We start from the raw sequence: 11,084 nt of genomic DNA, 5'->3' as shown, positions 1-11,084 counted from the left end.
CCCTAAAGTGTCAAACGTCACCAGTCCAACAGTGTTTCATGAATCTAACCCTTGCATTGTGCCTTGAGACACTTTTGCCAATATTCTTTTAGAGTCTTAAAGTCATACAGTGTGGGACTAGTGTAGATGGCCCAACTTGCCCACACCGACCAACATGCCCGCGTTCGGCCCATATCCCTCTAAACCTGTCCTATCCATGTACCTGTCTAAAATGTTCCTGAACATTGCGATAATACCTGCCTCAACTACCTCCTACGGCAACTTGTTCCATACACCCACCACCCGTGGTGTGAAAAAGTTGCCCCTCAGGTTCCTATCTTTCCAGGATGATCAGCCAAGATCAAAGGCCGAATGGCCTACTCCTGCACCTATTGTCTATTGTCACCTTAAATCGATGTCCTCTGGTTTGTTGATTTCCCTACTCTGGGCAAGAGACTCTGTGCGTCTACCCGATCTATTTCTCTCATGATTCTGTACACCTTGACCTCATTCTCCTGCGCTCCATGGAATAGAGTCCTAGCCTGCTCAACCTCTCCCTGTAGCTCAGGCCCCTCGAGTCCTGGCAACATCCTCGTAAATCCTCTCCACCCCCCCCCCCTTCGCAATTCGACAACATTGCTCGAATTAAACTTCAAACCAAACGACGACAACAACAACATCAATGAAACGAGAACTTCAGTTCAGGCAAAAATTTATTAGGGAGTGGAATACACTAAAAACCCACAAAAAGGTTAAACTGCTTCCTCGGCTGAAGGAATCTCATTGCATCAAAATGAATCAATTGGTTTCCAGTTACGAAAGAGATTTTCTAAAGATCAGTTACAGAGCATAGAAAGAGTTTTATGATACAGGCGACATATGTGGGCGTTCCCATCATAAAAGAGGAGAGAAGTTGATTTCACAGCAGCGCTGCATGCTGTAAACCACACTCAAAAGTTGAAGCTTTAGAATCGCAACATTAATGCCGTCAGTTATGGTGTCATCAAAGAGTATCGTTAAATCAATGCAGACCATTTTTTCCTTTCATCCCCCCCATTATTAATCTCTATAAAGATATATGTACAGTTAGGTTTTTTTTGCTGGTAACACTATGTTTGCAAAAACTCTGCCTTAAAATACTATCGTACACACTCGCACCATCTAAATGTGCTTGCGATTGGCAAGGAGAACGTTAGTAAAAAGGGGAAGGGGGGGGTCGGAGAGTAAGACAGAGACTTACAAAAGTTTCCAAAAAGTAGTGACTTTGTGGTTTGGTTTCAAAACTCCACAACTAAAACATCTGTACAAGAAGGTAAAGCAGACTTGTATATATATACACATGTACACAAAAATGGGGAAATACAAACACTGTAGTAAACTCAAGCATTTATGAAAGAAATTAAAACTCTCACACTCGTGGTTGAACTAAGGTGCACATGCACTTAACGCATCCTTCATCTCGCCTGTACGTTCCTGCCCAACCTTGGCAATCAGTTTGTCGTTTTAGTTTAAGGGCCTGTCCCACTTTCACGACCAAATCCACAACTCTGCCGAGTTTGCCCTTGACTCGTACTCGCAGCATGGTCGTCACGAGGTCGTAGCAGGTCGTGGTGCTAGTTGTAGGTACTCGTGGCATCAAGTAGGTCGGGGCGTTTTTTCTAGCATGATGAAAAATGTCCACGAGTAAAAAAAGGTTGTGAATTAGGTCATGAAAGTGGGACAGGCCCTTTAGAGTACGTGCTGATCAAATTCTTAATAAAAACTTTAGACAAATCGAGCAGCTTAGATGATGCCTTCTAAATGTTTTATCCAGGAATGACATATCGACCTTTTTTTCAAATACTGGAAGTAGCTTAGATTTAGACTTCAGAGATACAGCGCGGAAACAGGCCCTTCGGCCCCACCGAGTCTGCGCCAACCAGCGGTCCCCATACTCTAGCGCTATCCTACACACACCAGGCACAATTTTTACCAAAGCCAATTAATCTACAAACCTGCATCTCTTTGGAGTGTGGGAGGAAACCGGAGTTCCCGGAGAAAACCCACGTGGGTCACGGGGAGAACGTACAAACTCTGTACAGACGGCACCTGGAGTCAGGATGGAAACACGGATCTAAGGCGCTGTGAGGCAGCGACTCCACCACGCCATGATGCCTTCTTAATGTTTTGTCCAGTAAACTGCATGTTTATTAAAAGGGTCTACCATTATACAAATACTGCAGTTTCTTCCAGGAACTTTCTCGATTAGGGAAGGATCAAGAAGGATTCTTGATCAGTATGTGTGTCAGGGGGTTATGGGGAGAAGGCAGGAGAATGGGTTAGGAGGGAGAGATAGATCAGCCATGATTGAATGACGGAGTAGACTTGATGGGCCGAATGGCCTAATTCTGCTCCTATCACTTATGAACTTTGAAAACATTTGGGATTAAGAGAGGGATATCTCCCACACTTGAAGGAGTATTAAACACAAATGCTGGAGTTACTCAGCGGGTCAGGCAGCATCTGTGGAGAACATGGATAGGTGACGTTTCACATAGTGCTGGAGTAACTCAGCGGGTCAGGCAGCATCTCTGGAGAACATGGATAGGTGACATTTCACAGAGTGCTGGAGTAACTCAGCGGGTCAGGCAGCTTCTGTGGAGAACATGGATAGGTGACGTTTCACAGAGTGCTGGAGTAACTCAGCGGGTCAGGCAGCATCTGTGGAGAACATGGATAGGTGACATTTCACAGAGTGCTGGAGTAACTCAGCGGGTCAGGCAGCATCTCTGGAGGACATGGATGGGTGACGTTTCAGGTGGGGTCCCTTGACCGAGCTTTGCTGTATGCAAACCGTGAATAATACTTAATGGACATCAGGGAAGTGAATTTCAAACGGTGCATTGGCTCTCTTGCTTTTCAAAGCTCTTAAAGATCGCAAGGTTCGAATCGATACTGACAAAACATCTAGCCTCACACCTCGATCACTTTGATCCGACATCAACTTCCAAAATGCAGTCACATAAAAATTAAAACATTTCCATTCTACAAACGTTTAAACACCACAATTCTGGACGAGCGACCTGAATATGACTTGCCTCAAAGAATGGTGGCAACGTTGAACCATCTCGCTATTCTATGTTGCAAATCTTCCTGATACTATTTTCTAGCTCACCAGTTTCAAAGTAGAATGGGTGGAAGTGGAGGAAAAAAACCCCAAACCACCTGCACAAATCACTGGGGTGTGATCGATTCCCATTATCCCATTAATTGGCGGTGCTGGCTCGAAGGGCCGAATGGCCTACTCCTGCACCTATTGTCTATTGTCTAATTAGCAGCAAAAATAAATCATCAACCAGTTTGGAAAAGTGTGGAAACTACATATCTCTCCACCTCTGGTTTCAAAGTGACAAATTGTTGTAGCTGTACAAGTTACTGGTGAAATACATGCTGAACGAATGATGCATTTATTCTACTTTGTGACAAAAATCATCGGTAATAAAAGTTAGTTGACAACACAAAACTGTAATGCTCCTGCTCCGAATGGAATAAATAAGCATTCACTATCACCACCATACATGGGGGAAAATAAAATAAGTGCACCTTAACAATAACAATAATAATTATAATCAGAAAACAAATGCTCGAGACATCGTGGAGCGGCACACCAGGCAACACAATCAGAAGGCGTTGTGTTTAGAAATGTCCTTGTTACTCGGTGGGAGGCTCTGCCGACTTGTGCATAGCTTCTCAACTTAGATGCAGTCAACCACACCACTGCCACAAAAGGTTGTCCTTTCAGTGTTTACAGATTGCGACTTGTTTTTAATGAGAGCTTGGCAGAGGTCACTGTGCTAAACTCATAGTGGATGCAAAATGTGCGTGCGTTTTTATAGCCTCTTGACGTAGTTCCCTGGAAAGGTACCGAAGCACTTGGATCGCCGAGACGTCCCTGCGATTGAAGAGAAAAGGCAAACTTCGTTACATTCAGGCATCTCGGTCGTTTATCCTGTCATCCCCACACACAGAGTCACGTTTCATTCAGCGCTTCACAGTTTCAATAACGCCCGCAATAAGCGACGCTCAATTGCAATCGTATACCTCGATTGTAATCACGTTGTCTTTCCGCTGAATGGCTAGCACGCAACACAAGCTTTTCGCTGTACCTCGGTACACAAGTGACAATAAACTAAACTGAAACTGTGAAGCTAAAAGCCAAAAATCTGTAGCCTCCCACTGATCTGGTATTTTGTTGGTTCACATGCTTGATCAATGGCGATTTATCATTAATGTTTTATTATTATTATTATTATTATTATTATTAATGTTTAGTGTTTTCTGAATCACTGATAACTGTCCATATAACCATATAACAATTACAGCACGGAAACAGGCCATCTCGGCCCTACAAGTCCGTGCCGAACACTTATTTTCCCCTAGTCCCATCTGCCTGTCACTGTATGTTATGTTGTTACTTGTGGGCGGAGCACCATGGCAAATTCCTTGTATGTGAATACTTGGCCAATAAACGTACTTACATACTTACTTTTCCCTGTGCCTCGGTAAACACGTGACAATAAACTCAAACTGAAACATATTTTTCTGAGGTTCTTTTTTAGTTTAGTTTACAGATACAGCATGGAAACAGACCCTTCAGCCCACCAAGTCCGCGCCCACCAGCGATCCCCGCACATTAACACTATCCGACACACACTAGGGACAATTTACAATTATACAAAGCCGGCAAACCTGCACGTCTTTGGAGAGTGGGATGAAACCAGAGCACCCGGAGGAAACCCACGCGGTCACAGGGAGAACGTGCAAACTCCGTACAGACAGCACCCGTAGTCAGGATCAAACTCGGGCTCTCAGCAACTCTACCGCTAGGCCACTGTGCTGCCAAACTGCAACATTAGACACACATGGATGATGATTGTCGAGATATGGAAGACCACTTAATTACCAGCCATGGCTTAGGGTCAATAGCACAGTAAAGTACTATTGGTAAACATTAGACCAAATGTGTGTGTTTGTGTGTGTGTGTGTGTGTATGTGTGTGTGTGTGTGTGTGTGTGTGTGTGTGTGTGTGTGTGTGTGTGTGTGTACACACAATCTGTACGGTGTGTGTGTGTGAAACATATGTGTGTGTCTGTGTAGAAAACTGTGATAAAATTATGTGTGTGTGTGTGTGTGTATACACACATTGTGTACACACAATCTGTACGGATCTTACAGAAACATATAGGATCTTATAGAAACATATACAATTATAAAAGGACTGGACAAGCTAGATGCAGGAAAGATGTTCCCAATGTTGGGCGAGTCCAGAACCAGGGGCCACAGTCTTAGAATAAAGGGGCCATTTAAGACTGAGGTGAGAAAAAACGTTTTCACCCAGAGAGTTGTGAATTTGTGGAATTCCCTGCCACAGAGGGCAGTGGAGGTCAAATCACTGGATGGATTTAAGAGAGAGTTAGATAGAGCTCTAGGGGCTAGTGGAATCAAGGGATATGGGGAGAAGGCAGGCACGGGTTATTGATTTGGGACGATCAGCCATGATCACAATGAATGGTGGTACTGGCTCGAAGGGCCGAATTCTCTGCCTTCGTTTCACACTTCCAGCATCTGCGGTTTTCGCTTTAGGGGATCGGAGTTTAGTTAATATTTTTATGATGAGATCAGTCGTACTTGTACGATGATGCATGAAAAAAATGACCAGGAGTACCTATGAACCTATCGACCATCAGATGGCACGATTTAGCACAATTTCATAGAATAAAAATATAGAACGTAGACCAGTACAGACACAGAATGCTGGAGTAACTCAATGGGTCAGGCAGCATCTCTGGGGAATATGGATAGGCAACGTCTCGGATCGGGACTCTTCTTCAAACTGAAAGAGGATCCTGACCGGAAACATCGGCATGGTATCGCAGCGGTAGAGTTGCTGCCTTAGGGCGCCAGAGACCCGGGTTCGATCCCAACTACAGGTGCTGTCTGTATGGAGTTTGTGCGTTCTCCCCATGACCTGCGTGGGTTTTCTCCGGGTGCTCTGGTTTCATCCCACACTCCAAAGATTTGTAGGTTAATTGGCTTGGTAAAATTAGTCAATTGTCCTTAGTGTGTGTAGGGTAGTGTTAGTGTGGTCTCTCGGTGGGCCGAAGGGCCTGTTTCCGCGCTGTACCTCTAAACTAAACTAAACACATGGAAACATAGAAAATAGGTGCAGGAGGGGGCCATTCAGCCCTTCGAGCCCGCACCGTCAGTCATTGGGATCCTGGCTGATGGTCGCCAAGCAAAAAGCCGTGCCTGGCTTCTCCCCATATCCCTTGATTCCACTAGCCCCTAGAGCTCTATCTAACTCTCTCTTAAATCCATCCAGTGATTTGGCCTCCACTGCCCTCTGTGGCAGGGAATTCCACAAATTCACAACTCTCTGGGTGAAAACTTTTTTGCTCATCTCAGTCTTAAATGGCCTCCCCTTTATTCTAAGACTTTATTCTGTGGCCCCTGGTTCTGGACTCGCCCAACATTGGGAACATTTTTCCTGCATCTAACTTGTCCAGTTCTTTTATAATTTTAGGTAGACAAAAGTGCTGGAGAAACTCAGCGGGTCAAACAGCATCTGTGGAGCGAAGGAAATAGGCAACGTTTCGGGCCGAAACCCTTCTTCAGACCTTTATCATTTTATATGTTTCTATAAGATTCCCCCTCATCCTTCTAAACTCCAGTGAATACAAGCCTAGTCTTTTCAATCTTTCCTCATATGACAGTCCCGCCATCCCAGGGATCAATCTTGTGAACCTACACTGCACAGCCTCAATCACAAGGATGTCCTTCCTCAAATTAGGAGAGCAAAACTGTACACAATACTCCAGATAACAAAATAACTTTGTGTTATTTTGTGTAAGCCAGCAACAGCAGTTTAGTGCATCTTGTAGCACGGGGACATAGCTCTTTGGCCCACAATGTCCGTGTTTAACATAATGCCAGGTTAAACTAATCTACTCTTCCTGCAGAAACAGGAAGAATACCGAAAGAATACTATGCACCTTTCCGATGAAGGTGCATCAAATTTGGAAATTGAACCAACTTGCCCTGGCGAGAAAGTTTCATTTCCCCTAAGCACCCAATATATCCGGCTAAACTATCCTGCAGAGGTGGGTGATTCTATTGGCTAGGGAGCCCTTTTCCCCCAAACTTCCTCAACCATTGGAATACAGTGCGGCAAAGAGTGGAGTCATGCATTTTGGTGGTAGGATCAAAGGCGTAGATTATTTTCTGACTGGGGAGAGAATCCAGAAATCGGAGGTGCAAAGGGGGACTTGGGGGTGGTGCTATTGCAGGATTCCCAAATAGTTCATTTGCAAGTCGAATTGGTGGTAAAACCCCTGTCCCACTGTACGAGGTAATTCACGAGTCCTCCCGAGTTTTCCCCTGATTCGAACAGGGAGAATGTCCGTAGCGGGTCCGTAGGAGTTCGTGGATGTCTCGTAGCGGCTCATAATGCTGACGGTAGGTATAAAAAGTAACCATTTTTTTCATCACGGGTATTTTTTTGACTCGTGGACATTTTTTACATGGATGAAAAAAACCCGATTTCCCGAGTACCTACCGTTAGCATTACGAGCCACTACGAGACATCCACAAACTCCTATGGACCCGCTACGGACATTCTCCGAGTTTGAATCAGGGGAAAACTCGGGAGAACTCATGAATTACCTTGTACAGTGGGACAGGGGCCTCAGGAAGGCAAACACAATGCTAGAATTGATCTCAAGAGGGATACTATATAACTTTGTCCGCCCACTTCACGTGGTGACGATTTGCCTACCTGGGGTACGTACGCAAGCAACGAATCTCACTGTGACTTGTCACAGGTGACAATTCAATTCAATTAAATCACCTGATTAAAATTAAAGGACCTGAATACAAAACGATGTAATGCTGAGGCTCTATAAGGCGCTGGTCAGGCTGCATTTGGAGTATTGTGAGCAATTGTGGGCCCCATATCTGAGGAAGGAAGTGCTGGCTCTGGAGAGGGTCCAGAGGAGGTTTACAAGAATGATCGCAGGAATGAGTAGGTTAACATATGATGAGCGTTTGTCAGCACTGGGCCTGTACTCACTGGAGTTTAGAAGGATGAGGAAGGAGGGACCTCATTGAAACATACAGAATAGTGAAAGGCTTGGATAGAGTGGATGTGGAGAGGATGTTTCCACTAGTGGGAGAGTCCAGGACCAGAGGCCACAGCCTCAGAATTAAAGGATGTTCCTTGAAGGAGGAGGAAATTGTTTAGTCAGAGGGTGGTGAATCTGTGGAATTCTTTGCCACAGAAGGCTGTGGAGGCCGTTGATGGTTATTTTTAAGGCAGAGATCGACAGATTCTTGATTAGTATGGGTTATGGGGTGACGGCAGGAGAATGGGTTTTGGGGGGAGAGATAGATCAGCCGTGATTGAATGGCGGAGTAACTTGATGGGCTGAATGGTCTAATTCTGTTCCAGTCACTTATGACCTTAAGACATTCTGAGCAGATAGTCAAGGGGTAGTGTACTTACACAATAAGTGTGGTACACTAAAAGTAAACAAAATGTAGTATTCTAACACAAAAACAGAGTGTTGGAGTAACTGAGCGGTTCAGGCAGTAATTAGTACGGGTGTCAAGGGTTATGGGGAGAGGGCAGGAGAATGGGTTTCGGAGGGAGAGATAAATCAGCCATGATTGAATTCCGGAGTAGACGAAGGGCCGAATTACCTAATTCTGCACTTTATCACTTATGAAAGCAGCACGAGAACATGGATAGGTGACATTTCGGGTCGGGACCCTTCTTCAGTCTGATAAAGGTTCCTGACCCAAAACGTCACCTATCCATGTTCTAAAGAGACCTGTTGGGTTATTCCGACACTTTTAATATTTATTTTGTAAACCAGTGTCTGCGCTTCCTGGTTTCTCCAGCACGTTAACACAGCCTGGGATTGATTGATTGTTTGATTAATTAGTCGATTGAAAGATACAGCGTGGAAATAGCCCTTCAGTGCACCGAGTCCACACCGACCATCGATCACCCGTTCCTGCTAGTTCTACGTAATCCCATTATCACCTCCACTGCCTACACACTAGGGGAAATTCCCAGAGAGCCTATTAAGCTACACACCCGCACATCTTTGGGATGCCCCGAGAACCCTGAGGAAAATCGCGGGAGAACGCGCAAACTCCGCACGGACAGTACCCGAGATCAGGATCGAACCTGGGTCTCTGGGGTGCTCTGGAAATGACCATGCCCCCCTGTAGAAAGGCACATGGCTTCACTTGGCTGCCTATCTGCCCAAGGAGGCAACGTCATTTCACAGCGGTCCGAGAGCCGCCACCAAGAACGCGGACAGACATCATACTGAAAGGTTTATTGTACGTACAAAGAATAAACGTGGAGGAACTAGAACGAGAGAGACACAAGTAAGAATAAACAACGTTACGACGAAAACAAGAGAATTGTAGACATATAGAATAATGTCGAAGGGAGATGTCTGATTGCAGGTTGGCCCTTTTGACTGAGAAAGATGATAAATATGCCTATAGATGCTGTTGTGTTCTATTAGAACATAGAACACAGGAAAGTACAGGGCAGAAACAGGCCCTTCAGCCCACAATGTCTGTGCCGAACGCAATGCCAAGACCAAGCCTTATCAGCCCGCACATAATCCATATCCCTCCATATCCACAAGCCTCTTAAATACTACTATTATATCTGCCTCAACCACGGCCCCCCAGCAACGCCTTCCAGGCACCCACCCCTCTCTGTGTAAAAAAGTTGCCCTGTACATCTCCTTTAAACTTTGACCCTATCAGCTTAAAGCTACTGTACTAGTATCTGATATTTCCATCCTGGGTTTCAAAGGTTCCGACTGTCGACACCAGCGCTTCTTAAAAAGGTAAATGGTTCACCCAAGGGCGAATGAAATTATTTTGGGGTGAATGAAACTAGAGGGGGTAAATGAAGGGTGAATGACTTAATTTATTCATATATATATATATATATATATATATATATATATATGAATAAATTAATTAAATTAAGTATATATCTGAATAAATTAATAAATGAAGGGTGAATGACTATATTCATATATATATATATATATATATATATATGTGAATAAATTAAGTAAATTAAGTCATTCACCCTTCATTCGCCCCCTCTAGTTTCATTCACCCCAAAATAATTTCAATTAATTTCATATATATATATATATTTTTTTCTATCCTTAAAAAAGGCATTGGCATTAAAGTGGATAATGAGTTATTATTGGTTTTTAATGTCAGTGGAGCTGGAAATGTGATTTGGTTTTTTTTGTCTACCTATGGTTTTCTAATTTCAAAGCAGCGGGATTTTTCCCACATATAACCTTTTAGGGAAGACCAGACGAGCTAGTGGGATCATAAATTTTTCCAAGAAAAAAATGGCAGGGATCAAAGCCCAAACGGGTAGGATGGGGCTGAAGCCCAGTGTTTGGCTGTTGGAGTTTTTTTTTAAATCATTCTAACAGAATGATTTTCCAACTCCAGTGGTAATTAAACTTTTTTTTTTTTCCACTCCTGGTTTTCTTAACATATTTTTAGGATGTTCAAAATGTTGAATAAAATAAACACTTCAGAAATTAGTTAATTTATGTTTTTTGCTCATGTGACAAAATAATTGATATGTAAAATTATTACACAAGGGAGAGAGAATAAGACGAAAATCACCAAAAACTAGAAGAAAATTTAGTCGAGGGTGAATGAAATTTTGTGATAAAGACTCAAGGGTGAATGACACCGAAATAATTTAAGAAGCACTGGTCTACACTGCCTACGCTTTTCAAAAGTTTATATACTTCTATCAGATCTCCCCTCAACAGCAAAAACAATTCAATCGGTCCAACTTCTCCTCTCAGCTCTTGTGCACCTTCTCCAAAGCCTCCAATAGACAAGACAATAGGTGCAGGAGTAGGCCATTCTGCCCTTCGAGCCAGCACCGTCATTCAATGTGATCATGGCTGATCATCCCCAATCAGTACCCCGTTCCTGCCTTCTCCCCATATCCCCTGACTCCGCTATCTTTAAGAGCCCTATCTAGCTCTCTCTTG

The 11,084-nt window shown here is 43.9% G+C and overlaps 1 protein-coding gene across 1 annotated transcript in view; it reads right to left on the bottom strand.

Moving 5' to 3' along the window:
* Positions 1–674: 674 nt before the first annotated feature.
* LOC129695217 (sorbin and SH3 domain-containing protein 2-like) overlaps positions 675–11,084 on the bottom strand; it is a 234,464-nt gene continuing 224,054 nt past the window's right edge. The window contains exon 30 of the mRNA XM_055631996.1: positions 675–3,910. Within this exon, the coding sequence (XP_055487971.1) occupies positions 3,805–3,910 (106 nt within the window). The 3' untranslated portion in view covers positions 675–3,804. The remainder of the gene's footprint in view (positions 3,911–11,084) is intronic.

This window comes from Leucoraja erinacea, chromosome 3 (assembly GCF_028641065.1).
Source record: "Leucoraja erinacea ecotype New England chromosome 3, Leri_hhj_1, whole genome shotgun sequence".
Classification (NCBI taxonomy): domain Eukaryota; kingdom Metazoa; phylum Chordata; class Chondrichthyes; order Rajiformes; family Rajidae; genus Leucoraja; species Leucoraja erinaceus.
Note: the sequence above shows the minus strand (reverse complement) of the source record. Positions and strands in the feature narration are given on the sequence as shown.